Source organism: Indicator indicator, chromosome 2, assembly GCF_027791375.1.
Source record: "Indicator indicator isolate 239-I01 chromosome 2, UM_Iind_1.1, whole genome shotgun sequence".
NCBI classification, from domain to species: domain Eukaryota; kingdom Metazoa; phylum Chordata; class Aves; order Piciformes; family Indicatoridae; genus Indicator; species Indicator indicator.
Window position 1 is genome coordinate 50,760,369 of NC_072011.1, and position 22,625 is coordinate 50,782,993.

At 41.0% G+C, this 22,625-nt stretch overlaps 1 protein-coding gene across 1 annotated transcript; it reads left to right on the plus strand.

The window, feature by feature from the left end:
* The first annotated feature begins 803 nt into the window (after positions 1-803).
* TRERF1 (transcriptional regulating factor 1) lies at positions 804-21,611 on the plus strand. The gene is made up of 13 exons (XM_054398043.1): positions 804-2,171; positions 2,765-2,811; positions 3,476-3,626; positions 8,051-8,420; positions 8,927-8,987; positions 9,760-9,899; positions 10,607-10,710; positions 11,912-11,987; positions 17,143-17,231; positions 18,025-18,138; positions 19,748-19,933; positions 20,421-20,629; positions 21,290-21,611. Exons 1-13 carry the CDS (start codon positions 804-806, stop codon positions 21,609-21,611), a joined length of 3,237 nt encoding a protein of 1,078 aa, XP_054254018.1.
* Positions 21,612-22,625: the final 1,014 nt, after the last annotated feature.

A 22,625-nucleotide genomic window follows, 5' to 3' on the forward strand; every position in this document is an offset into this window, starting at 1 on the left:
GAATCCATGCTGGCTGGGCCTGATCCCCTGACCATCTTGCAGGTTCTGTGTGATTGTACTCAGGATGACCTGTTCCATAACCTTGCCTGGCACAGAGGTCAGGCTGACAGGTCTGTAATTTCCTGGTTCCTCTTTCAGATCCTTTTTGTGGATGGGCATCACATTGGCCAGCCTCCAGTCATCAGGGACCTCACCTGTGAGCCAGGACTGCTGATAAATGATGGAAAGTGGCTTGGCCAGCTCATCTGCCAGCTCTCTCAGCATATACTTTATATATGTTCATATACTTTAGGAAAAACAAAACAAAACAAACAATTTTGAAGAGGAAGACTTGATTGATTTGGCAAAATGATTTTTATCAGAGCATTAGAGAAGAGGCAGGGTAATGGAATGAGATGAAATGATCTGACTGCTCAGGAGTAGCCCAGCTGCTACAATTTTGCATCTGATTGTGTATTTCAAGGTAGGAGATTTTACAGTTTCCTTTGAGGCAATAACAATAACAGTACTTACCTTGCCTTCCTCTTACTCTGCAGGTGCCTGGTATGCAGAACCTATTGATCAGTGTTGGACTTGTGCTATGGTCCAGTTATTAAAGATGTGAAGCAGTGTCAAGTCTGAGGTTGGAATTACTGACAGACTGGATGAAATCTTAGTCCTTGTGATGCACGTGGACATGCTGACTTTTAAGTAATTCTAGTTTCTTTTCCCCTCCCCTCCCTTCCCCTTACTCAGATATCTCAGGGTTCATAAAGATTTCAATGGTTTGTGTGCCTGTAAGTTTGGAACAGAAGTGACCAAAAATGGGGGACCAGCAATTGTACAAAACTAACCATACTGCCAACAGCAATGAGAACTTGTACTACCAACAACACCAAATGAACTCCCTTCCACCTCTAAATCATAGCTATGGGACATCTGTTATGGATGCTCCCCAGACATCTCCTCTCTCCCCTCAGTTTCCCCAAGATTCAAGAGACAGTATAGCTTTGCCTGTAGGTTCAAAAAGTCTTGGGTCAATGGACACATCTAGACAAACCAGTTGGACACATTCTGGCTCAGGAAACCATGTCCCAGTGAGGAACAGTTTGAATAGTCAAAGCGCAATGTGGAGCCCCCTCGGGCAAGGGGAGTCCCATGATGGATACCAATATTCTTACTCTCAACCCAATGAAAATCGATCACAAAAAATTACCAGTGGGGTTCTGCATAAATTGGATTCCTTTACACAAGTATTTGCTAACCAAAATCTGAGAATTCAAGTCAACAACATGGCTCAGGTTTTGCACACTGAGTCTTCAATGGTGGATAACTCTAGTGACAGCGCACTCAGGCAACTGCTGTCCCAGAAGCCAGCAGTAGAGCAACAACCTGTAACTTCCAGTGTGCAAAGATATCAACTACTGCCACAGCAGGGACACCAGAATTTTGCAAGTACACAGCAAAAACAACAAATGCAAGTCATGCAGCACCAACAGTTGTACTACGACTACCAGCAGCATTTATCGCAGATGCAGATGCATTCTGCCTTTCAGCAAAGGCAGAACCACACTCAACAAATGCAGTCCCCACAGCTCTTACCGCAGCAGATGCAGCACTTGCAGCAGACTCAGTACTACGCTCAGCCACAGCAGGGACATCAGCGGCTATCAATACAGGAGATCCAGCAGCAGCCAACTCGACAGCAGCAGCAGTGTCCAGTGCCAATAGCTCAGTATTACCAAGCCCAGCCTGTCATGCAGCAGTTACAGCAACAGCAGCAACAGATGCAATTGCCGCTTCCTCCGTATCACAGGGAACCTGACCCAAAGACTGTGCATGAGCCACACCAGTACTCTCAGGATACAAGTCATCCTGTGCAGCTTATCCAGTTGGGAGCAGTGCCTCAGTATTGCTACCAAGATCCCCATGAACAGTACAGGCACTTGTACCCACAGAGTTTACTGCAGCAGCAGCAAGATCAGCAGAAGCAATATCCAAGTGAGAGCAGAGTGCTGCCTCTGAACTCCCACATTGGTCTCAGTCCACCAGAGACCACAGAGGATGCCACATTGCAAGAGCTTAATTCTGCGGGTAATGCTGTCCCTCATCGAACTCCTTTGCCACCCTTGGGAGTTCATTTGAACAATAAAAGCTCTCAGCAAGACTCTCCCAGCACCATGTGGCCTCAGGTAGGTAATATTTTTGTGCTCAGCCAAACTCATTTTGTGAAGAGTAGCAAGATGTGGAAACGAAAAGCGTGTAGCGGGGGCTGGAGGCTTATGATGTGAGTGGTAAGCATCACTCGGATGTTTGGGGGAACTGCATTGACAGACTTCTCCTGTTTACATTGCTGGGCTGGCTGCAGGCCAGGCTGGTGGCAGCACAGAGCTACTGCTGCTGCAGGGCTGCTGCTTCCCTCCTGAGAGGCTGTGGAAAGTTCTGCCTCAGATTCTGGGGAGGAAGGACCCAGTTAGTTGCAACAAAGTGCTTTAGCTAATTTCTTACCCCTGAGGGGTAGATTCAGGAACTCCCTGTTTCCAGAAGTAATGCAAGTGGGTCAGAGCAAAGGCTTCAAAGAGCAAGTGGTTGTAAGAAAGCTTGCACTAGCCGTGTTCACAGAGGCACTGATTTGGTAGAGATATAAAGGCTTGGAAGCTTTTAATATTAGTAAAATCATGTGCAAAATGCAAACAATGATGTAAGTACCATATTGTATGCATTAATGTTTCCTGTAAAGTGTTGGGTTTCCCCCCCCTCTTTTCCCCTTCTCCTTTGATAGCAGGCACCACTGTCAGATGGCAGACTGCAGCCACTGTCCCCAGAACAAAGGTATTTTTAAAAGATTTATTTTAATTTATTTTATTTCAATATGAGAAATGCAGAGGAGCACTGCAGTTTAGAGGGAGGGAAATGCACTCAATAGGTAATAGTTGTTACTCTTCTAGAAATGTCTTCAGTTTTATGCCTCATGAATTTGTGTGATTTTTCACTGTCTCACTCCAGCAATAAAATCACTTTGCTCTCAATGCTGGGTTTCAAAGAGAAGGGATGGGTTTGGATTTTCATCTTTGGCAGCAGGGATCTTCTGGTTTTTCTTAAGGTCTCAATTCTTAAGGGCTGAGACCTCTCCTAGTACAATTGTGTATCATAAGTAGAGGTATTTTGTCCAAGTACTTACCCTCTCATTAATGCCAGCATTTTATGTAGGTCTGCCATGATAGACCTTGTATATCCTCAGACTTTTCCATATTGAGGGCTACATTTTGACCACCATGCCCTGTTCAAAACTTTCCTTCTCTCTTGGGAGCAGCTGATCTAGATTATTGCCCACATACTCCACAGCACTCACCCTGTGCTTAGTAGTGGCTTCATAACCATCTAGCTAGAAAATTTTATTGGCTTTCTAATATGCTTCCTCTGCAACAAAGGGAACATGGCAAACTAACATCTCTTCTTTTTTTCTGTGCTAAAAAAAAAATTAAATTAAAAATAGTGGCCAGAACAGAGAAACACTTCCTGAGAGAGCTGATGTGAAGAACAGGCTAATGTGTTCAGTATGCTTGAAAGAGTTTAAGAGTTTGCCTGCTCTAAATGGTCACATGAGGTCACACGGAGGAGTAAGAGCATCTCCTAACTTCAAACAGGTAACAGTCTGTTTTACTTCAGTATTTAGCTCTCTCCTTTCCATGTGTATCTTTGCTTGCTTTGCCATGCTTTGCTTTGTTGTCAAAACTTGTTCTTCTCAGCACTATTTTGTTATGTCATACCCTGTGTAAGTAGAAATGCACATAATTCTGCTAGTTTGTAGGTTAGAAGTCTTGCTGTACAGTCTGAGGCAGTGGTGGAGGACTGAACAGCATTTGTCCCTCTCTGTTTCTCTGCATGTTACAAAAAAAGCCTACAAAGTTATGTCGAGAGCACTGACTTTTTTTCCCCATTATATTTGTTTATTTCATTAGAAATATCAGGAACATCAAGTCTTCCTTATTTTCATTTGGACTACTTGGATGACTAAGGGTTATTTATTGGAAGCCTTCCCAGGCTTTAATTGAAGAAAGGAGATTGTTGAATCTTTAATAGCTTTCTTCCCAAGTGTTTAAATTCTATAGGTATCAACAAATACCAAACCAAAATTGTGGTTTTGAATTGTTCAGTTTAAAAATAACTTCCCCTATCAGTCAGTCCTTATCTGTCCCGGTATTTTAGAAATTCTGCCCTAACAGGGTATATACCACAAGAAAGAAAGAGCTACTATAGTTACACCATCTGTGTCTTTATTTTCAGGTGGGTGATAGAAAGAGCATGTGTTTATCTCCCCTACTGCAAGTAATCTTGTGAAGATGCTGAGGCTGAATCCCATATAGGAGTCATAAGTAATCTCCCACCTTCTTATAAGGGTCCAAAAACAACGCTGTAGCATGTTTTGTAACCCTGACCACTGCTTTTCAGCCACAGTGTATACCTTGAGTAGGGTATCAATCCAGAAGTAGCCCTCTCTCAATCAGGCTGAAAGCCTTTAATTGTCTGTACAGGATGAAGCAGAGAAACCACCACAGCAGCCGCTGCCTAAAGAGGTGGATAGCCTTGCACCCATCGTCATGCCAGTGTCTGTCCCTGTAAAGCTTCTGTCACCTGAGCCCAGCACACAGCCCTCTGCCAGCACTGCCACAGTCAAAGACAAGCCTGCCAACTCTGTGTCAGATGATGAGATGCCCGTTCTTGTGAAGATGACTTACTCTCCACCATGCAGTCCAAAAGTGGCCAACCCCTGCTCATCCTCTGTGAGTGCTGCATTTCTTGCCACTAACTGTGCCGTGCTTGTTAAATCCCTTTGCTTATAGTGCGACTACTTTCTAAAATGTCTGTGTTCTAGAATATTTTCTGGAATCTTAATGATGCCTAAAAACTGAAAACAGCCTGTAGCATCATGGCATTTCTTCTTCAGTCATTCAAAAATATTAATTTTCCCTTTGCTTGGAAATCAAGACCACAGCTGAAAATAAATAATTTGAAATTGGAATGTGATATTGTTTTATCTCTCTAGAACAAAGGGATTTAGTATCTTTTTACTGGTTTGATTTGTGGGTTTTTTGTTTGTTTTTTCCTTTGCAGACTGCTTTGTTTTTCTGTAACTGTTTTAATTCAGCAGTTTACTTCTTCCTGTTTTTTAAAGTCAGATATATGTGCTTCTCATTTTAGCTGAAAATAGGGCACTGTGCAGTGCTTACATTGTGTGCTCTAAGCCTGTATGGAGCTTGTGGACTCAGAGTTTTGCAGTGAAGTTATTTTTCCCTTTCTCTCTGTATGCACCAGATCTAAGGGTTAATCAGTAGGAATTCTTCTGTAGGAAAAATAGCTATGCTTAATGCTTTCATTTCCTTGATAAAACTGAAATTGTCAGGCAGCACAAGGAATTGATGAGTACTTGAATGAGATTGTTTTCCTAGAAGAGTCCTGGAGCAAGCAGTACTCATTTCATATTCCCGTGTAGGAACAGATGCTGCTTGATCCTTCAAATCCATGCTTGCAGGCTATGCTATGATAAAAGATTGCTGGAGGGAGAGTATAAATACTATATGGTATTATCTGTATAATGTAAAGACATGCTCTTGTGATTTTATTTTTGTTTTCCCTTCCTCCTGAGGCTGATGGCCAAACAAGGAGAGAGCTTATACCATCATGGCTGACTCATGGTATACATGTATTTTTATTACCTTGCTCCTGACCCTTCCTTCAGACATGCACGCTATTTTAAATAAATACTCACTTCATTTCAGACAGAGGTTTTACACATCAGTTTGTAACTCAGCAGTACAAATTTTCTTTTCTGTTTGTAGAGAGAAAAGGGACAGTCTTATCTGAATCCTTGAGCTATGAGTGGGAGATCTTTAGAGACATCAGTGTAGGTGGCTTGGGCTTGTATATTTCTGCAACGTATGTAAAGTGACTGTGATTAAATCTGCCAGTGTTTGGCTAAATGTGCATTCATTCAGTCAAAATTATGCTTGCAGTCTTTGTTATTGCCCAAGCAAACTAAACTCAGTTTCCTCTCTGACTGCTATCTTTTGTATAAAGTAGTAGCATTATAAACTTTCAAAGATCAAAGTTGTTTTTTCCTCTGTAAAGAGATTGTGCCATTGGAGACTTTTTTTTTTGATACCAAAGACCTGGTTCTGTGTTGCACTTATTTATACTATGCTTCAAGCTGTTCAGAAGGGCTCCTGTGAAACAGAGTACATTCACAGAGCAGAAGGAAACAAAGTATTCATCATGGCTACAGGATGGTGAGCTGGAGCTTGCTGTCAAGGTCCATCAGGATCTGTCAAGGTGCAGCAGTAGGGCTCCCAAGGATGCATTGAGTCTTGGATAATAGGAATCGGACCCTTCAGAAAAACATTAGGGTGACTCTACATTGAGAGCCCTTAGACATAGTAATCTCTTTTAATATCCAATGTGGTCTTTTTTGAACATAGTGTGGACATAACCATACTGAGGCTAAGGTATGCTGTAGGTAAAGCAGCATTGGAGTTGAAAGTGTATAGGATTTCTAAGATGTTGTCTTGGTTGGTTGGTTTGCTTTATACTAGTGAGGAAGGTGTACCAGCTCTTTTAAATTTAAAGAAGAGAACAAAATGAGCCTATAACGGCTCTTTTCTTTTCTTTAGCATTTTTTCCCCTTTCTCCTTTTTGAACACTAAATGTTTACCATTGTAATGGACTATGTCTGTAGTTACAGGTAATCCTCACCCTTTCGTTGTTCTGAATGTCCATTATCAACAAAATTACCCATTAGGGTGCTTGCTTTTCCTGCAAGAGGAAAATGCTTCCGATTTGGTTTTTTTTTTTATTGTGAAAGAAAAGAATGCCAACAGCTGTTGGAGAGGATACATCCATTATCTAACAGAGAGGACAGGACCTCTGTAATCAAAAACATTTCTACAAGCTGGAACATATTAACATAAAGGATAAAGGGTGACAGTGCTAATACTCCTTTAACATGATTTTTATTGGGTGAATGTGATTCTCAAGAACCACCCATGGTTTAAAGATGTATGTTGTCTAAACATACATTGTAGTAATTTACTTTATGTAGTAAATGTAGATAGAGACGTTGTGGAGCAACCCTCTGTCAAAAATTTTCTTTCACTTTTTATCCTAAAGAAGGTCTAGAACCTGAACACATGAGTAATATATTTCAATCTGTGTTTATCAACCAACTTCTGTATTCTTAAAGTACAGCCTGAGAACCTGCTTCTTCCTTCCTTCCCCCATTCCCCTCAAAAAAAAAAAAAAAAATTCCAGGTTTGCACTAATTCTGTGCCCTCTGCTGTTGCAGACTGTAGGAATTTATAGTTATTTTCAACATCCATATTCTAAAATTCTAGGCATGTTACAGTGTGTGAATTTCCCAAATGGTCATCTACTACTCTTTTTTCCACTAAGGAAAGAGGAGAGTTAAGTTCAAGATTTGTTGCAGCTGGACTGTGCTCAAGCTGATAGGAATGTAGTGATAAGAGGCAAAGAATTTGAATTTATTACATTTTTCTACCTTGCCTGCTGCTGAGTACTGCAGTAATTTCCCTGAGCTCATGTGTCCTTCTTAGTCAAACAAAGTAAATGTATTGAAAAACGTCTCACATAAAGTTTCTAATAAACTGTGACTGGCTAATGAGGTAACCCCCAATGGTCTCTGTGTTCAGTGCAAAAAGAAGTGCCTAGGGTGTTTTGGGTAGAGCTGAAGAAGGGTGAGGGAGACAAGGCCTGGGAGAGCTGTTCCCTACATCTTCAAAAGCTGGCAGCAGTCTCTCCATGCCTATGCCTGTGGCTCAGCCCTACCTTGACCTAGGGGGCTTACTGAGAGAGGGTGACCATTTATTTGCGTTGTTTTTTCTTTCTCCCCTGAGGATTCTGTGTAGCACCAGATATTGTACTGACCTGACTTATTATAGTGGTACTGCCTTGTGGTAGGTACAGCTTTTCTGTGGCTGTTTCCCTAAGCTGTAAGGAACTGTGTGCAAATCACATTTAAGCATGCCTAAATACTAAAGTTCTGCATGTTTTAATTTAGGAAATCAGCAAAAAACCTCCTCAAAGTGCTGTAAAATTGGAAGAAAACTTCAAACCACTGCAGGACAAGAAGAAGTATCGACATAGACCTGAGCCTCTCTTCATACCTCCTCCTTCCTTCAACTTCAGTATGTCCCACTCTGGTGCCACCCTGTACCAGAGTCAGCTCCGCTCTCCTCGTGTTCTTGGAGATCATCTGCTAGACCGGACGCATGAGCTCCCCCCCTACACTCCACCACCAATGCTTAGTCCAGTTCGGCAAGGGTCTGGTCTCTTCAGCAGTGTTATCACATCATCTCATAACACCTCACACACTCAGCTGCCACTTACTCCACTGACACCTACTCCACGTGTGCTCCTGTGTCGGTCTAGTAAGTATTATGACAGTACATAGTAAACACCACTTGCTTTTCTTTTGGTGTTACCACAGTGATGGGTTTTGGCCTTGGATTTTGTAAAGGAGGTGTTAAAGCATGAAGTGAAGAGGAGCCTAACCAGTGAATAAGGTGTGATCTGCTCCAAGAAAGGACCATCATGCTTCTTGTTACATCTGGTCCTTACGAAGTGGAGGGAAAAGACTTAGTTTGAGATCTGGAGTTTACTTGGTTGTTGTTCAGTGCTTCACAAAAAAAAGCTGTCTAATCATACGTGATCAGGGCAGGAGAAAACTTTGCAAATTAGGACGTTTTCTGTTACCTGTAATAATTTATACTGTTTATGACTAAATATTGATAAAGGGTAATTTTTGCTTAATAGAATGGAGTAATGTTGAGTTTAATATGGAGGAGGCAATGCTGCCTGGGAGATGGAGCATCACCAGTGATACAGTTGCTACCAAAACCACCCTTTTAAACTGCAACTCCAATGTCTGTTTCAGATAGTATTGATGGAAGTGTCGTTCCAGTGACACCTGGGCCTGGAGAACAGACTGTTGAACCGTAAGAAAAACAATATTGTTTTTTGTCACTACTTTTATAGACCACCTCAAGCCTATACTATGTGGCATAAAGTGTTTTGAACAAGGCAGATAATGTTCACCTGTCTGAAGTTGTGTTGAGATGGATGTTTAAGATTACTCTGGATGGTCGTTGAGGACATTGGGAGCAAAGTGAGTGCGGTAGATGTTGATGTGATGGTTCAAAAATGCTAGGAGAGGCTTGGTGAGAGGCACTGAAGATAAAACAATGGTTAGTGATAGTTGGAAGAGGGCTGTGAGGAAAACATAAGCAGATCCACCATGCTTGCTTTCAGATAGATAGGTTGATTAACTGGAGTGTTGGAGAGGTATTAACAGGTAAGTGTTCCAGGGTAGACTGCAAACAGGATGTTTCCTCAACAGTAATGTCTCTTTCTGCTCTCTGCTAAAGAGTGCTGTTCTCTATGGAACAGAAAGTTACTGTTTCCAGCATCTAGGCTCTTTGCTAATCAGGACTCATATGGGATAATTGGGGTTGCCTGTAAGGAATGATGACTGAGTCTAGTTCATATTATGTATTGAGATTTTTTGTTTCCACCCAGGAGATCAGTTCTCTCTAATATTCAAAATACTTTTCCCGCTGAAACTAAAGCATTGCATAAAGCAATCTGACACAATTTCCTGCCACTCCAGCGCAATAGGAGTTTTGCTGGAAACAAAGGGAGCTCTGATGTGACTTCTGTCTTTTTTTCTGTGTGCTGTGTAGTTGAATACTTTTTTATTTGTTTTTATAGACGAATCAATATTGGGTCCAGGTTCCAGGCTGATATTCCTGAGCTGCAGGACCGATTGCTAATGGAGAAAGATGTCCACAAGGCTACTTTGGTTTGGAAACCATGGCCAGAACTGGAGAACAAGGGTTTCCAACAAAGAGGTACAACCACGTGCCATTTTAGAAGTTCTTAATCAGCCTGTGCCTACTGAAGAAATTCAGATTGATTTCTCATGTGTATACTGTTCAAAATGTCCAAGAGAGTATTAATTACTGAGAATGCAGAGCAAAATACCAGAACTGCATGTGGTGGCACTTAACTGTGAAGTCTGGATGAATTGCTTTCTGGCTGCCAAGGGGCAAAGATCTGGCTGCAGAGGGGCTTGGAAGTGGGATTTTTTAGGGTCTGAACTGCCCTGGTGAGAGCAGAGGTCACAGATAAGAGGGAGATGACTCCTGTGTCTGTCCTGTGACCATAACTGAGAGGAAGTGTGGGAGGCTCAGTGGCTTCTACCAGCCTGGAGCAGTTTGTTCCTGCTTTCAGCGTGGTTCATTTCTGTTTTTCTAGCCTGGCTAGAGCCTTCTTGGCACAGCCACATCACTGGCCTGTGCAAGCCACTCCCTCACAGACAGATCTCTGCTTCTGGCTCTGCACTAGCTTGCCCCATCCCAAGGATGAGCTCTGCAAATCCCATCACGTCCCTTCTTCAGTGAGTGATCCTAAAATCAGATGAGGTGCTGGGGAGGGAGAGCATGAAAGCTGCTGCCCTGAACTACATTGTCTGAGTGGCAGTGCAGAATCCTTGCCTCTGGATGTTTGACTGACAGGCTACTGTATGAGCAGTAAAATGTTGACTTGTTTCTGACAGTGGAAGACCTTCTAAATATGAGCTGTTCCAGTGTGTTACCTGGTGGAGGAACTAACTCAGAATATGCTTTGCACTCTCTCTTTGAAGCAAAAGGAGATATTATGGTAAGATAAGAAGCTGAAAGGGGAGATATTATCCTCTTCTACAGATAAATTAGCATGCTTTATTAAATGGATTTAGATACGGTTGTATAAAAAAAGATATTTCTGATTGATTCATGGTGATGCTTTTAAAATCCTGTAATATTTTTGGGGAATGACTTTTCCCTTTCATTCTTTAATAAATTTAAATTTCAAAGCAGTGCCTCTCTGAAGACTTACTGTATATTTCATATAGATAAGATTACTTAGTTTATAGCCTTAGGGCTTTGAATGTCTTCCAGTGCTTGCTCCAGCCCTAATATTTCACAAGCTTTGTATTTGGTCACAGAGAGCTTAGTTGTCTTCTCACTCTTATAAAAACCTTTGTTTGTAGCAGCAATCACATCTACTTATTTGTTCAGAACTGTGAGGTAATGGCACGCAGTTATCTTATAAATAATGCATTTCAAATATTTGCATTAGTTTAATGATGACAATATTATTAACTAGGGCAAAACATCCATTTTTTTTGCCCAGTGTTAGGGAAAGATGAAGCCCTGCACCAGTTCCTAGAAAGCTGATTTAAAACAAAATGCAATAGAACATAGGACTGGAATGAATCTCTCAGGGTTGTCTAATACAGTGTTTTTTAGCTTGTGTCCCAGTTTCCTTAGGCTCTATTAGCTATATCTGAGTGGTCTGAGACAGGTGAATGAACTTACTGTCAGAATGTGTAATTGCTGCACATTCCCCTACATTGTCAGGGGAAAAAATTCTAGGGATCTGCAAATCATTTGCCTTCCCGGTCCAAAGGAGGATTAAATGCACTCACTGTCATTCCTGACAGATGTTGACCTAAACAGATATCCCAAAAGAGTTCATGCTATAAATGTTAATGCTATCAAATTAACCATTAAACAGTATTAATTAACACTATCAAACCAAACACTATATACATATATGTGTATGGTGCAAGCAAAAGGGAGGAAGTGCTGGAAGTTGCTAAGTAATAGCCACATTTGTGCAAATTAAAGCAGGACAGGTGTACACTGGGTGCTCTTCTGTGAGATACACTGTTAATGGGCCTTGGAGTAATTCAATGTGATTTTGTATGACAGAAAAGAAAAAAAGGGAGAAAATAATTCGTATCCTAGTACCAAGTAGTGGTTGCATGCAGCAACTAACTGCATTTGCTAATTCTGTTTTCCCCCAATTTTTCATTTAGCTTGCTCTTGAGAAGCTGCTGTTGAGAAAGCCAGTGAGATTGAAGTGTCATCCTTTGGCAAATTACCACTACGCAGGTAGGTTTGCTTGTGATCTCTGTGTCTGCTGGGATTTGGTGTCCAGGGCTGGCATCCCAGGCTGGAGCATGGGTTCACACTGCACTCTCTGCTGTCTGCTGCAAGGATGGCAACATCTCATAGAGAGGTGATCTGGACAGCACTGAGTGGTACTTCCAGAGCCTTGTGTTACAATTTTGGCTTTTTTTTTTTGACTGATGATGTACAGAAACTTTGCATCTGTATCGCTATGTAGGGTTCTACAGATTTAAAACTGTTTTGAGTAATTTTTTTCCCCTCTTTAAAACTGAAATTTGATTTGGTGATCTTTTTTAAACTGCTGCTCTTTGTACATTATAATTTACTAGTAGTAAGGTCTTCATTTTCTGTTATGTAAACATCTACCATCATGCCTTCCTTTTCGGAGGTGATGGTGCATGATAAATGAATATGGTAATCAAAAGCGTCCTTCCAAAGAGGCAGTGCTGTAACTCTAGCTAGCATCTTAGTACTGAATGCAGAGCCTCTCATTGTGTGCATCTAGCCAAAAAGAAACAGGTCTTGGGTGGTGACTTCTTTAACAAACACAGCAAGAACTGCATTTGATGGAGCAGAAGTGCCCTGTGAAACACACAAGGTGGTGTTAAGCTTTTGGACTATCACCTAAGCATAGATGGCAAATATCTCTGCCTCAAAGCCCTCCATGTTATTGCTTAATGTTTCATAGTGGCTAATAACTGCTTGGATGCACAGAATAGGGTTTTAGATAAGAGATTTATGACCTTCTTTCCAGTTTATGCCCAAGGGGAAACTAGCCAAGAATCTGCTGATGGTCAGTCAATCACAATGTCCAGGATCACATACTCATTTCCAGTTTCAGTCATAGTATGACATAAGTATTAGAAGCAAGCTGCTTCCTGGCTGTAGTAACTTGCTGGAAAGGCTCCCAAGTAACAATGGCTCTTTTGTAAAACAACTGCTCAACCAGTTGGCCTGAGAACAAGAACAGAAACACGTTTGATGGCAGCTGATAGTGAAAGTGAATAAATGTGAAGATCAGGTTTATGAGTCTTGTCTGGGGGAGGTGCCTAGGCTTTTGACAACAGCTCTGTCACAGGCCTGATGGTGGACAAGGAGAGGTATGGACAAGGAGGACATCAGCCAAGAACTTTGACCAAATCCTGTGTGAGATGGTCCAGGGCATGAGAGGGAAGCTGAGGAGAACTCCCAGCAGCCTCATTTTCAGTGAGTGAGCTAATTAGCAGAGCAGATAAGAAATTTCTGCCCATGTGGCAGAGGAGTAGAAAGAGTCTTTACTAAATCAATTTCACAGTAGTTTCAGAAAATGTTTTATTGTGGTGCAGGAAGGAGCCAGGAAAGACTGTTTTACTGAATCTTTCACATCAGGAAACAAAATCCCAGTAGTCTGGGTTTAAGTATCATAAAATAACAAGACAAAGCATTATTTACTAATGCTCTTGAATGGAACGTGTGATTGCAACTTACATCAATAGCCACACTCTAGCACCACTAGCAACTCCTGAAATCATAGTTCATTTGTGATTGGCAATCAGATACTTGAGACATAGGGGAATTTCTCACAATCTACTACATGAATAGTTTAATATAAAAGTTCAAGTCACATTTGTTTGGGTTAACTTTTTTGGCTTTCTGCTCCATAATCAGAAATCACAGTTCTCAGGCACTGCCACATTTGGAGGTGGAATAGACCAAAATGGAGCAGTGTGGCTCTGATCAAAACTCGTCTTTAGCATTGCCCTCAAATGAGGGTACAGGCCAATAATTCACCTTTGAAATCTGTTGGTTCGTGAGGGAAGGAAGTTGTAAAACTCAAGCCTTTTCCATTGGTGTGCCAAGAGAACTGGACGTGCTAACCCAGGACCACTTGGAAGAACATCCTAATCTCTGTCGTACTGCTTGCCATCTGTCAGGATGGTGTTTTATGGAAGAGAAGGGAAATGCATATCTAATACAGGAGGAGCACTGTTGCAAACACTGGAATTGTTTTCAGTGTAATAGTGGAATTTCTCAGGTCTGAAATTCTCATGTAGTGAGAATTGTTAGAGAGATGGTCTCCCGAGTGCTTCAGGCAGCCTGGAAACATCTCGTGTGTACTGTGATAGGGTGTGGGTCAGGTCTAGCATGTACTCTCTGTAATGTATTTGAACCACTGCAGAGAAGGGCTCCTTCTCTGTAGGTGCAGACCCCCTTGAAACCCACAGCTTGGGCCCAAAGCTGTGTAGGAGATACTTATTGTCAGTTAACCAGTGCAAAAACAACATAGCAGGTAAAGCAAAATGTAGATTGAATGTCAAAGCATAAATACTAGCTTTAAAACTTTATCTGTATTCCAAAGTCCAAAATTTTTTCTTGCTGCATTGCAGATATCTCTCTATACACGTTCTCTATATCTCCCTCAAGCTAACGAGAGCAAAAACGGTTTCCCAGCAACCAGAGTTAAAAACAGCTTTTCTTCTGTTTCTTTTCCTACACAGGATTTATTCTATTAATTAGGATACTTCCAATTAACCCGTATAATCTTATAAGGGTCTCTGCAAATACCACAGCTATTGGGCAAACCCTGTAAGGTCTGAATCCTCCATAGGTGTACAATAAAATTAGTTTTTTGGAAGTGATGTATGATACATTTTAAGGTGGTGGGATAGATGCAATAGAACATGACTAGAGAGGTTTGCTAACTAAAAATCTCTCCTTTGGTGTTGTCATGCTTTTTAAAGTTATATTTTGGTGTAATAGAGCAGGCCCCTGGACTGAATCAGTGCGTTTAGCTCTGTGCAAAGGGAGGGTAGATGCAAATGACCGGCAAGCTGGGCAAGAAGGGAGCGATGCTGGTTCAGGGTGGGAAGGATCCAAGGCAGTATGTCAGTGAAAAGATCTTTTGGGTGATAACAGAGTAAGTAAAACTTGTAACTTGAAGCCAGTGCCTTTCTGTAATGCTTAAGAAAGCGTTAGTGTAAATCTCTGTGGAAATAACTAATGCATGCTTATATCCAGGACTAGAAAAGCCTGCAGAAAACAGGTTGCAGAAAAGTTAGTGTTGTGGTTTTCAACATATGAAAGATCACTGAGATACCAACTCTAAGCTTGTGAGCCTGGAAGTTGACAACAAAAAGTAAAAAACATTTGCCATTAATAATTTTTTTTTAAATAGACCTAAGTAATCTGTAGAGTTCAATACCATGCATGGTGCAAAGCCCAAGTAAATTGAATTCACTGCAGAGGCAAGCATTTGTATGCAGAACGATAACATTGACAGGAATATTAGGGATTTCTTCTGATAAAAGTTTCAGGTGTTCCAGAAATTCAGACTGAAGTAGAATCTTCCCACAGTGTAGGTCATTTCAAAGACATCCACTTCAGGCTTCTTAAATATCCTTCCTTTAACGTGTGTAATGCCCCCCAGTCTTACAAACAGGGCACTGCTTTGATGCAGTAGAGCAATCCTTTGCTCTTTCTGTTTGACTAATACTGAGGAAGCACAAATTAATTTTGATTTAAATGTTGATTTTATATTTTCCTGGGCAGTTAGGCTGGTGAAGCAAGCACAGAATAACAATATTTGGAAATTTTATATAATGTTTCCATCAAATGATCAGAAAGCACTTTGTGCATGTTGCACATTGCTGCACATTGCTGCAGTCTCTATCTACTTGTGACCTCTGTCACAGAAGATTTTAGTATCTTACCTCAAGTCAAGGGAAGAGCTGCAAAAGGACCTTATGATACATTACTGTCTAAAGAGAAAAATGATAGATAAACTTCCATGTAGTCGAATGTGAAGTGGCATAAGTGGGAATAAGCAAAACAAGTTGATACTTTACGTGTATGAGCTTTGGGGTGATACTTCATAGATTCATAGAATGGTTTGGGTCAGAAGGGACCTGCCCACCACAGGCAGGGACACCTTCCACTAGACCAGGTTGCTCAAGGCCCCATCCAGCCTGGCCTTGAACACCTCCAGTGACAGGGCATCCAGGACCTCCCCTAGGCAGCCTCTTCCAATGTCTGACCACCCTCACTGTAAAGAATTGCTTCCTAATACCTAGTCTAAGTCTTCTTTCTTCAAGCTTCAATCCATTCCTTCTCATTGTATCATTACAAGTCCTTATAAGAAGTCCCTTCCCAGTTTTCTTGTAGGCCCTTTTCAGGTACTGCAAGGCTGCTTTAAGGTCTCTTCAGTGCCTTCTCTTCTCCAGGCTGAATAGCCCCAGCTCTCTCAGCTTGTCTGCCTAGGGGAGGTGCTCTAGCCCCTTCTGTACTGGAATGAGATCTTGAGATTATAATGCTAGTTGAGACTATAATGATAGGTTACCACCCCTGTGTTTAAAAACCATGTAGATGTGGTACTTGGGGATATGGTTTAGGGATGAACTTTGTAGAGTAGGGTCAATGGTTGGACTTGAGGATTCCAGAGGTCTTTTCCAACACAAATGATTCTATGATTCTATGAAAGCATGAGCTCTATATTTTACAAAAAATTAAAAAAAAAAACCCACAACACAAAGAAACCCCAGCAATTCAAATGTTAAGAGGATAGAGAATGTGATGATGCCGCAGTGCAAGTCTATGAATTGCTTATATATTGACCATTATGTACATTTCTGGTCACTTTATAGGAATGTTTTAGTACTGGAAAAGGTTCAGAGAGGGGCAGCAATAAGGACCAAAGGTGTGGGAGTGAAAGAAAAGACATGCAGTCCTGAATAGCATGGAGATGTTGGTAAAGACTGAATTAACTTTCTCTTCCACTTGAAGAACAAGGGGTCATTCAGGGAAGCTACTAGGAGCCAGGAAACAAAGAAAACAAGGTGGTTCTTCATGTGGAGGGTCTGCTGCTCTGTGAAACTCATCAGCAAAAGATGTTTTGGGTGCAAGAAGTTTAACTGGTGGAAAGACACTTAGAATAATAGTTACTAAAAAAGCAAATAGCAGTAATTGAGGAAATTCCCTGCAATGAAAAGTGGTCAGAGGGTAGGAAAAATTAGTAGTGACTCCAGGTCTGAGTCAGTGCAGACATATTTGGGTAGCAAGCATGTGTTAGAGGTTTGCCAGTTATTGTTTCAGGTCCTACATCGATGTAAAGGTGGTAGGTTTTTATTATTTCTAATGAATTAGCTCTTTTGTTCTTTTTAAGGCTCTGACAAATGGACACATCAAGAAAGGAGGCTGTTCAAAGAGGCGTTGTCCACCTACAGTAAAGATTTCGTTTTTGTACAGAAAATGGTAAGGTTATTTCTACTTTGTCAATTGTTTCTTTTCCATTTGCTGTATTCTGTTTCTCTTCATTTTTCCCTCCAGTGCCAAGACCAGGTATAGCAGGTACACAGCCAGCAGTGGTATATTCCATTTGGTGTACCCATGCATGCAACTTCAGCACCAGTAACAAAACAAATAAATAAAAATCTTTTCCTCTTGTTATTATATGTAAAAGTTTTCATACCTGGAATCCATGTGTGGGGCAAAAATAGTGTTTGCCTATCATCTTGGTGTTCTCTGGCAGTTTCTTAAAAGGTATCTGAGTCACTGACATTAAGCCTTGTGCCAAAAAGAGTTGAAATCTGTTAATAAAGAGAGGACATGTTTGGGCTTAATTTTCATGTTCTGCCACAAAACAGGAAATACAAGGAGTATGCGTATCAGGGCACAATACCTTACTTACTAGCTTGAATGTTGAAAAACATTTGGGTTTATAGGAACCAAGTCTTAATTCCTGGATTTCTCAGTGGTGTTTGTACACTTAAACTACAAAAGTATATAGTCAGTCATTTTCTGGCTGAAGTCTAGAGAATCCCAGAGAAATGTACTGAAGCTGAAATAGTCCACTCAGATTTGACTGGAAAACATTAACTACTAAAAATTATTCTGCAATATTATTGCTGTTGTAGTCAAGCTGGCTTTTTTTCCCCTCCATTTGAACGTTTGAGAAATAAAGCCTGCCTTTCTGAATATATTAACATTGTGTTGAATTAAAGCAAAATATTGAGATTGGATTATTTCTGCAATTACTGAACTACAGGTTAAGTCCAAGACGGTTGCCCAATGTGTGGAATACTACTATACCTGGAAAAAAATCTTGCGCTTGGGACGGAAGCACAGAACACGTTTAGAGAAAAAAAGAGAGGAATGCCTGGTAAGTCTAAAAGAATGCAAGGAAGTTCAAGAGTTGATAGTTTCTATGTTTGTCCTGTTTTGAGGAGGAGGTTGAACTAGATACATAGTTCTCTTTTAACCAGAGTTTTTCTGTAATTGTAAATTATTCATAGATCTTTTCATAGAATGGTTTAGGTTGGAAGGGACCTTAAAGATTATCTAGCTCCAAACCCCCTGCCATGGGCAGGGCCACCTTCCAGTAGACCAGGTTGCTCAGGGCCAGGAACACCTTTCACTAGACCAGGGTGCTCAATCATGTTCTGTAGGAGCATTCTGTGACCTCCATTACACCAAGGCTGTGTGTTCTTGGACGGTAGTGACACAAAAGTGTTTTGATTAGTGCATTACAGAATCAATTAACCAGATTGGAAAAGACCTTCAAGATCATCAAGTCCAACCTATCACCCGACACCATCTAATCAACTAAACCATGGCACTAAGTTCCTCATCTAGTCTTATTTTAAACACTTCCAGGGACAGTGACTCCACCACCTCCTTGGGCAGCCCATTCCAATGGCAAATCACTCTTTCTGTGAAGAATTTCTTCCTAACATCCAGCCTAAACCTTCCTTGGTGCAGCTTGAGACTGTCCTCTTGTTCTGTCACTGGTTGCCTGGGAGAAGAGACCAACCCCCACCTGGCTACAACCTCCCTTCAGGCAGTTGTAGGCAGCAATAAGGCATCCCCTGAGCCTCCTCTTCTCCAGGCTAAACAACCCCAGCTCCCTCAGCCGCTCCTCACAGGACTTGGGCTCCACACCCCTCACCAGCTTTGTTGCCCTTCTCTGGACACATTCAAGCAACTCAACATCTTTCTTAAACCGAGGGGCCCAGAGCTGGACAAAGTAGTCAATGTGTGGCCTAACCAGTGCTGAGTACAGGGGCAGAATTACTTCCCTGCTCCTGCTATAATCCTGATGTCTAACTCTAGTCCAGCAATGATGGGTTTTGCTACTGATGAAGCAGGTAAAACTCCGTAAATTATTCCTGTACCTGTGCCTTTTTCTAAATGCAACTCCAATACAAATATCATTTACACAGATTGACAGTTGAATTCTTGGTGTGTAAGATCTGTATTATCAGTAGTCTGAGTAGTCTTAAGAGATGTTTGTTGGGTTTTGGTTTGGTTTGTTTTTTATTTGTTTTTTGTTGTTGTTTGGGGTTTTTTGGATCATGTAATTTGAGTGTGTGTGTGTAGCATACATTGCCATTCTAACAGAAAATAATGCACCTTGACATTATAGATTCTTGGAGCCACAGTTCTGCAATACAGATGGAATCAGAATGCACCAGGTTGGAAGGGACGTTTAGAAATCACCTCGTCCAACCATCCTGCAGTAAGCAGGGACATCCCCATCTACATCAGGGGATGGAGGATGTTTGAGCACTGCAGTGAAGCTTCATGAATTTTAGTTGTCCATTAAGGGCTGGTAGTTCCAGCAAGACCAGAATTTCATTCAGGATGGGGAAAAAGACACTGAAACCTTGAAGCAGTCTTTAAGTATCATGCTGTTCCAGTACTGTCTGTGTCCTATTATCTAGTTCTGTCTTTGACCACATGTGTAGTATTGTTTAACTGCGCTATTTCAGACAAGTGGAGAAGAAGACGTGTTAGAAGAAGATGAGGACATCGAAGAAGATAGAAAGGAAGAAAGGGAAATGCAGAAGTCTCCTGACCCACCAGCTATCCCCCTTGTTGGACCTATAGATCTTCCTGCCCTTCAGAATCTGTCACTTTCTTCGTCCTTCATCTGTGAAATGCCAAATTGTGGTGCTGTACGTGTGTTTGGTATCTATAAAAGCAGAGAGGGGTTGTATACTAGTGAATTTTTGGAGATCAGAGTTTTAGACTATTCCTGGTCAGTGATATTGCCTGAGTATCTTTGGGCAAGTCATTTTACCTTCTCTTAATTCCCACCTCACAAAAATATAGGCAATTTGCTGACATGTACATAAAACTGAATCCTGAGATATAGTATTTCTAATTGATACAGCATGGTTACAGCTCTGATTACCCTTCCAGTACATAACTGTAATAATAGAGAACTCTCTGCTTGCTTTTATTATGACTAAGTTTCTCTAACTCCAGGGATACAGCTAAGAAAAAGCAGCATTTGGCCAAGTAGATTGTGCATACTAGATGTGTGCAGTTGTTCCATTGTAAAATGCATCCAGCCTGCTTGTTTCTGCAGTTCCTGTCTGGGTGCAGCATTTCTTGGGTTTTTTAATATATTTTTTCTTCCTTCCACCTCATTCCTCTTAGGTGTTCAGCTCCCGACAAGCACTAAATGGCCATGCTCGTGTTCATGGAGGTACGAACCAGGTGACAAAACCACGATGCACCATTCCAGGTGCTAAGCAGAAATCTGGTACTCAGAGTGGATACTGCTCCATCAAAAGTTCACCTGCCCACAGCACAACGAGCGGTGAGACCGACCCAACCACAATATTTCCTTGCAAGGAGTGTGGCAAGTAAGTGAATATGAATGTCTACAGTGTTGCATCCCATTTGCCTATTTATATTCCAAATGAATAGTGTTGCAACAAACTCTTTAATTTGCTCTGATGTTCTTAAAAGAATGGTTGCCCCTTAGATGATGTGTCCTCTTTCCAAAACCTTCACATACTGGATACATGTGACACTTTGGATGCTTCCCTTGCAGTATTTACCCAAATTTTTTTTAATCCATTTACATGCTAGAATTTCTGTATCTGATAGTTGCCCTTCCTGCTTCATCACAGTTTTTCAGTGGGCAACTTTCTCTCTGTTTATGCACTTGAGTTAGTCCACCCGAATGTGGGATTCCTTCACTTTTTCTCTGTTACGTAAAATCGCTGTGAAATTAAGTACAGGAAGAATTGGTGTGTGCAGAGATACTGAAGAAAATATGGGAGCTACAAAATACCTCCATCAGAGTTGGAGTAGGCCTTTTTGATACTGTCAGGATGTATAAATCTGGTAGCCTGTGCCTGAAATTCTCACCATGGCATTGCAGACTTCACTGACTTCTATTTTAGAACAAGGAAGCAAATGTACTGATAGGCTGTTGTGTCTTTTTTGGCTCACTTTATCAAAAGCAATGCATTTTTATCTGTAGTTTTGTTTTTGTTTTTTTCTCCTTTAAAACTTAGGGTATTTTTTAAAATCAAAAGCCGCAATGCTCATATGAAGACTCACAGACAACAAGAAGAACAGCAGAGGCAGAAGGCTCAGAAAGCTGCTGTAGCAGCAGAAATGGCAGCCACTATTGCAAGAACTACTGGGCCAGTTGGGCATGGTTTGATCCCTCTGGATCACATGAGTTTGGCTAAACATGTTGAAAATGTTGGTGACATTGATGATGATGTTGTTCAGGAGCTGGGTGATGTCATGGAAGAAAATGAAGTCATGGATGCTGACCTTTTATTGGATGATGAAGATGCCGATCTACTGCAGGATGATGCTGAGTTGTAAATAAAGTCATTTGATAAAGACAGCTACTGAGCACACCCTGAATGGATCAGTCAGGAAACCTGGACTGCTTGTTTATTCCCCACTGATTGTAAACTACTTGTTGAAAATTATAATTCTTTTATCCAGGTCTAGAAAAAGAAATCTGCTTTTTTCCTTTTTTTTTTTTAATTTTTTATTATTAATTTGTGTTTGGGGGTAAAAAAATAAATAATTAGTACAAATATTCTTTATATGGTGTTTTTATCTGAGCTCATTTTGCTGATTAACTTCCAAGGCCACTAATTACAGAAGTTTATAGTTCTACTATCACTGCCCTCCAGATGATTCCTGTAGAATCTCTAGTCTTTAACTTCCAAGTTTCATTTTAGTCCAATTACAAGAATGATTTTCACACACTTTTGATGGAACATACTTTTTTGCCTGTTCTGGATCACTTCCAGCATCTTCTAGAGACTAAATGTCATCTCTGTTAAGGAGATGATTACACTCTTTGTCTTTGTGCTGTCATTTTAAGAGGGGGGGGGAATCTGATTCAACTGTGAAATAATTACAAGAGTGACTGTATCATCTGTAGTATAGCAGTACGTCTTCAGTTGTCTTGCCTTAATGCATACATGTTAGGCAGTTTGTAAAAGTATTGGTTACACTGTACATTTTAGAGCTTTCATTTTAGTGAGATTTTGATGTGCTGATTTTAAAATGACATAATTCAAGAACTGAAGAAAGAAGATGATTGTACTGTGGTTCACATCATCTGATGTGAAATCAAGCATACTGCCTTGGTAATTGGATTGCACTGGAAATATATTTTGCTGTGACAATAAATCACACTGGTGAATAGCTATCTCAATGGCTTTAGGAGGGTGTATGCTTGAGCAAGGCAGGAGCTTGCTCTCTCCCCAGGCAAATACAGGGAGACATTCATGCCTGCAGAACAGAGATTGATGAAATATATGCCTTCAGCACATTAGTTGTTACTTGTGGGCATGAAATGTTATTCTTGTGCCATTTTCA

What these genes read in the sequence shown, in the direction of transcription:
- TRERF1 (XM_054398043.1), top strand. Translation starts at nt 804, where the DNA reads ATGGGGGACCAGCAATTGTACAAAACTAACCATACTGCCAACAGCAAT. An exon ending in CCACTGTCCCCAGAACAAAG is followed by an intron (nt 2,812 to 3,475) that starts GTATTTTTAAAA and finishes AATTAAAAATAG; the next exon opens with TGGCCAGAACAGAGAAACAC. An exon ending in GGCAAATTACCACTACGCAG is followed by an intron (nt 11,988 to 17,142) that starts GTAGGTTTGCTT and finishes GTTCTTTTTAAG; the next exon opens with GCTCTGACAAATGGACACAT.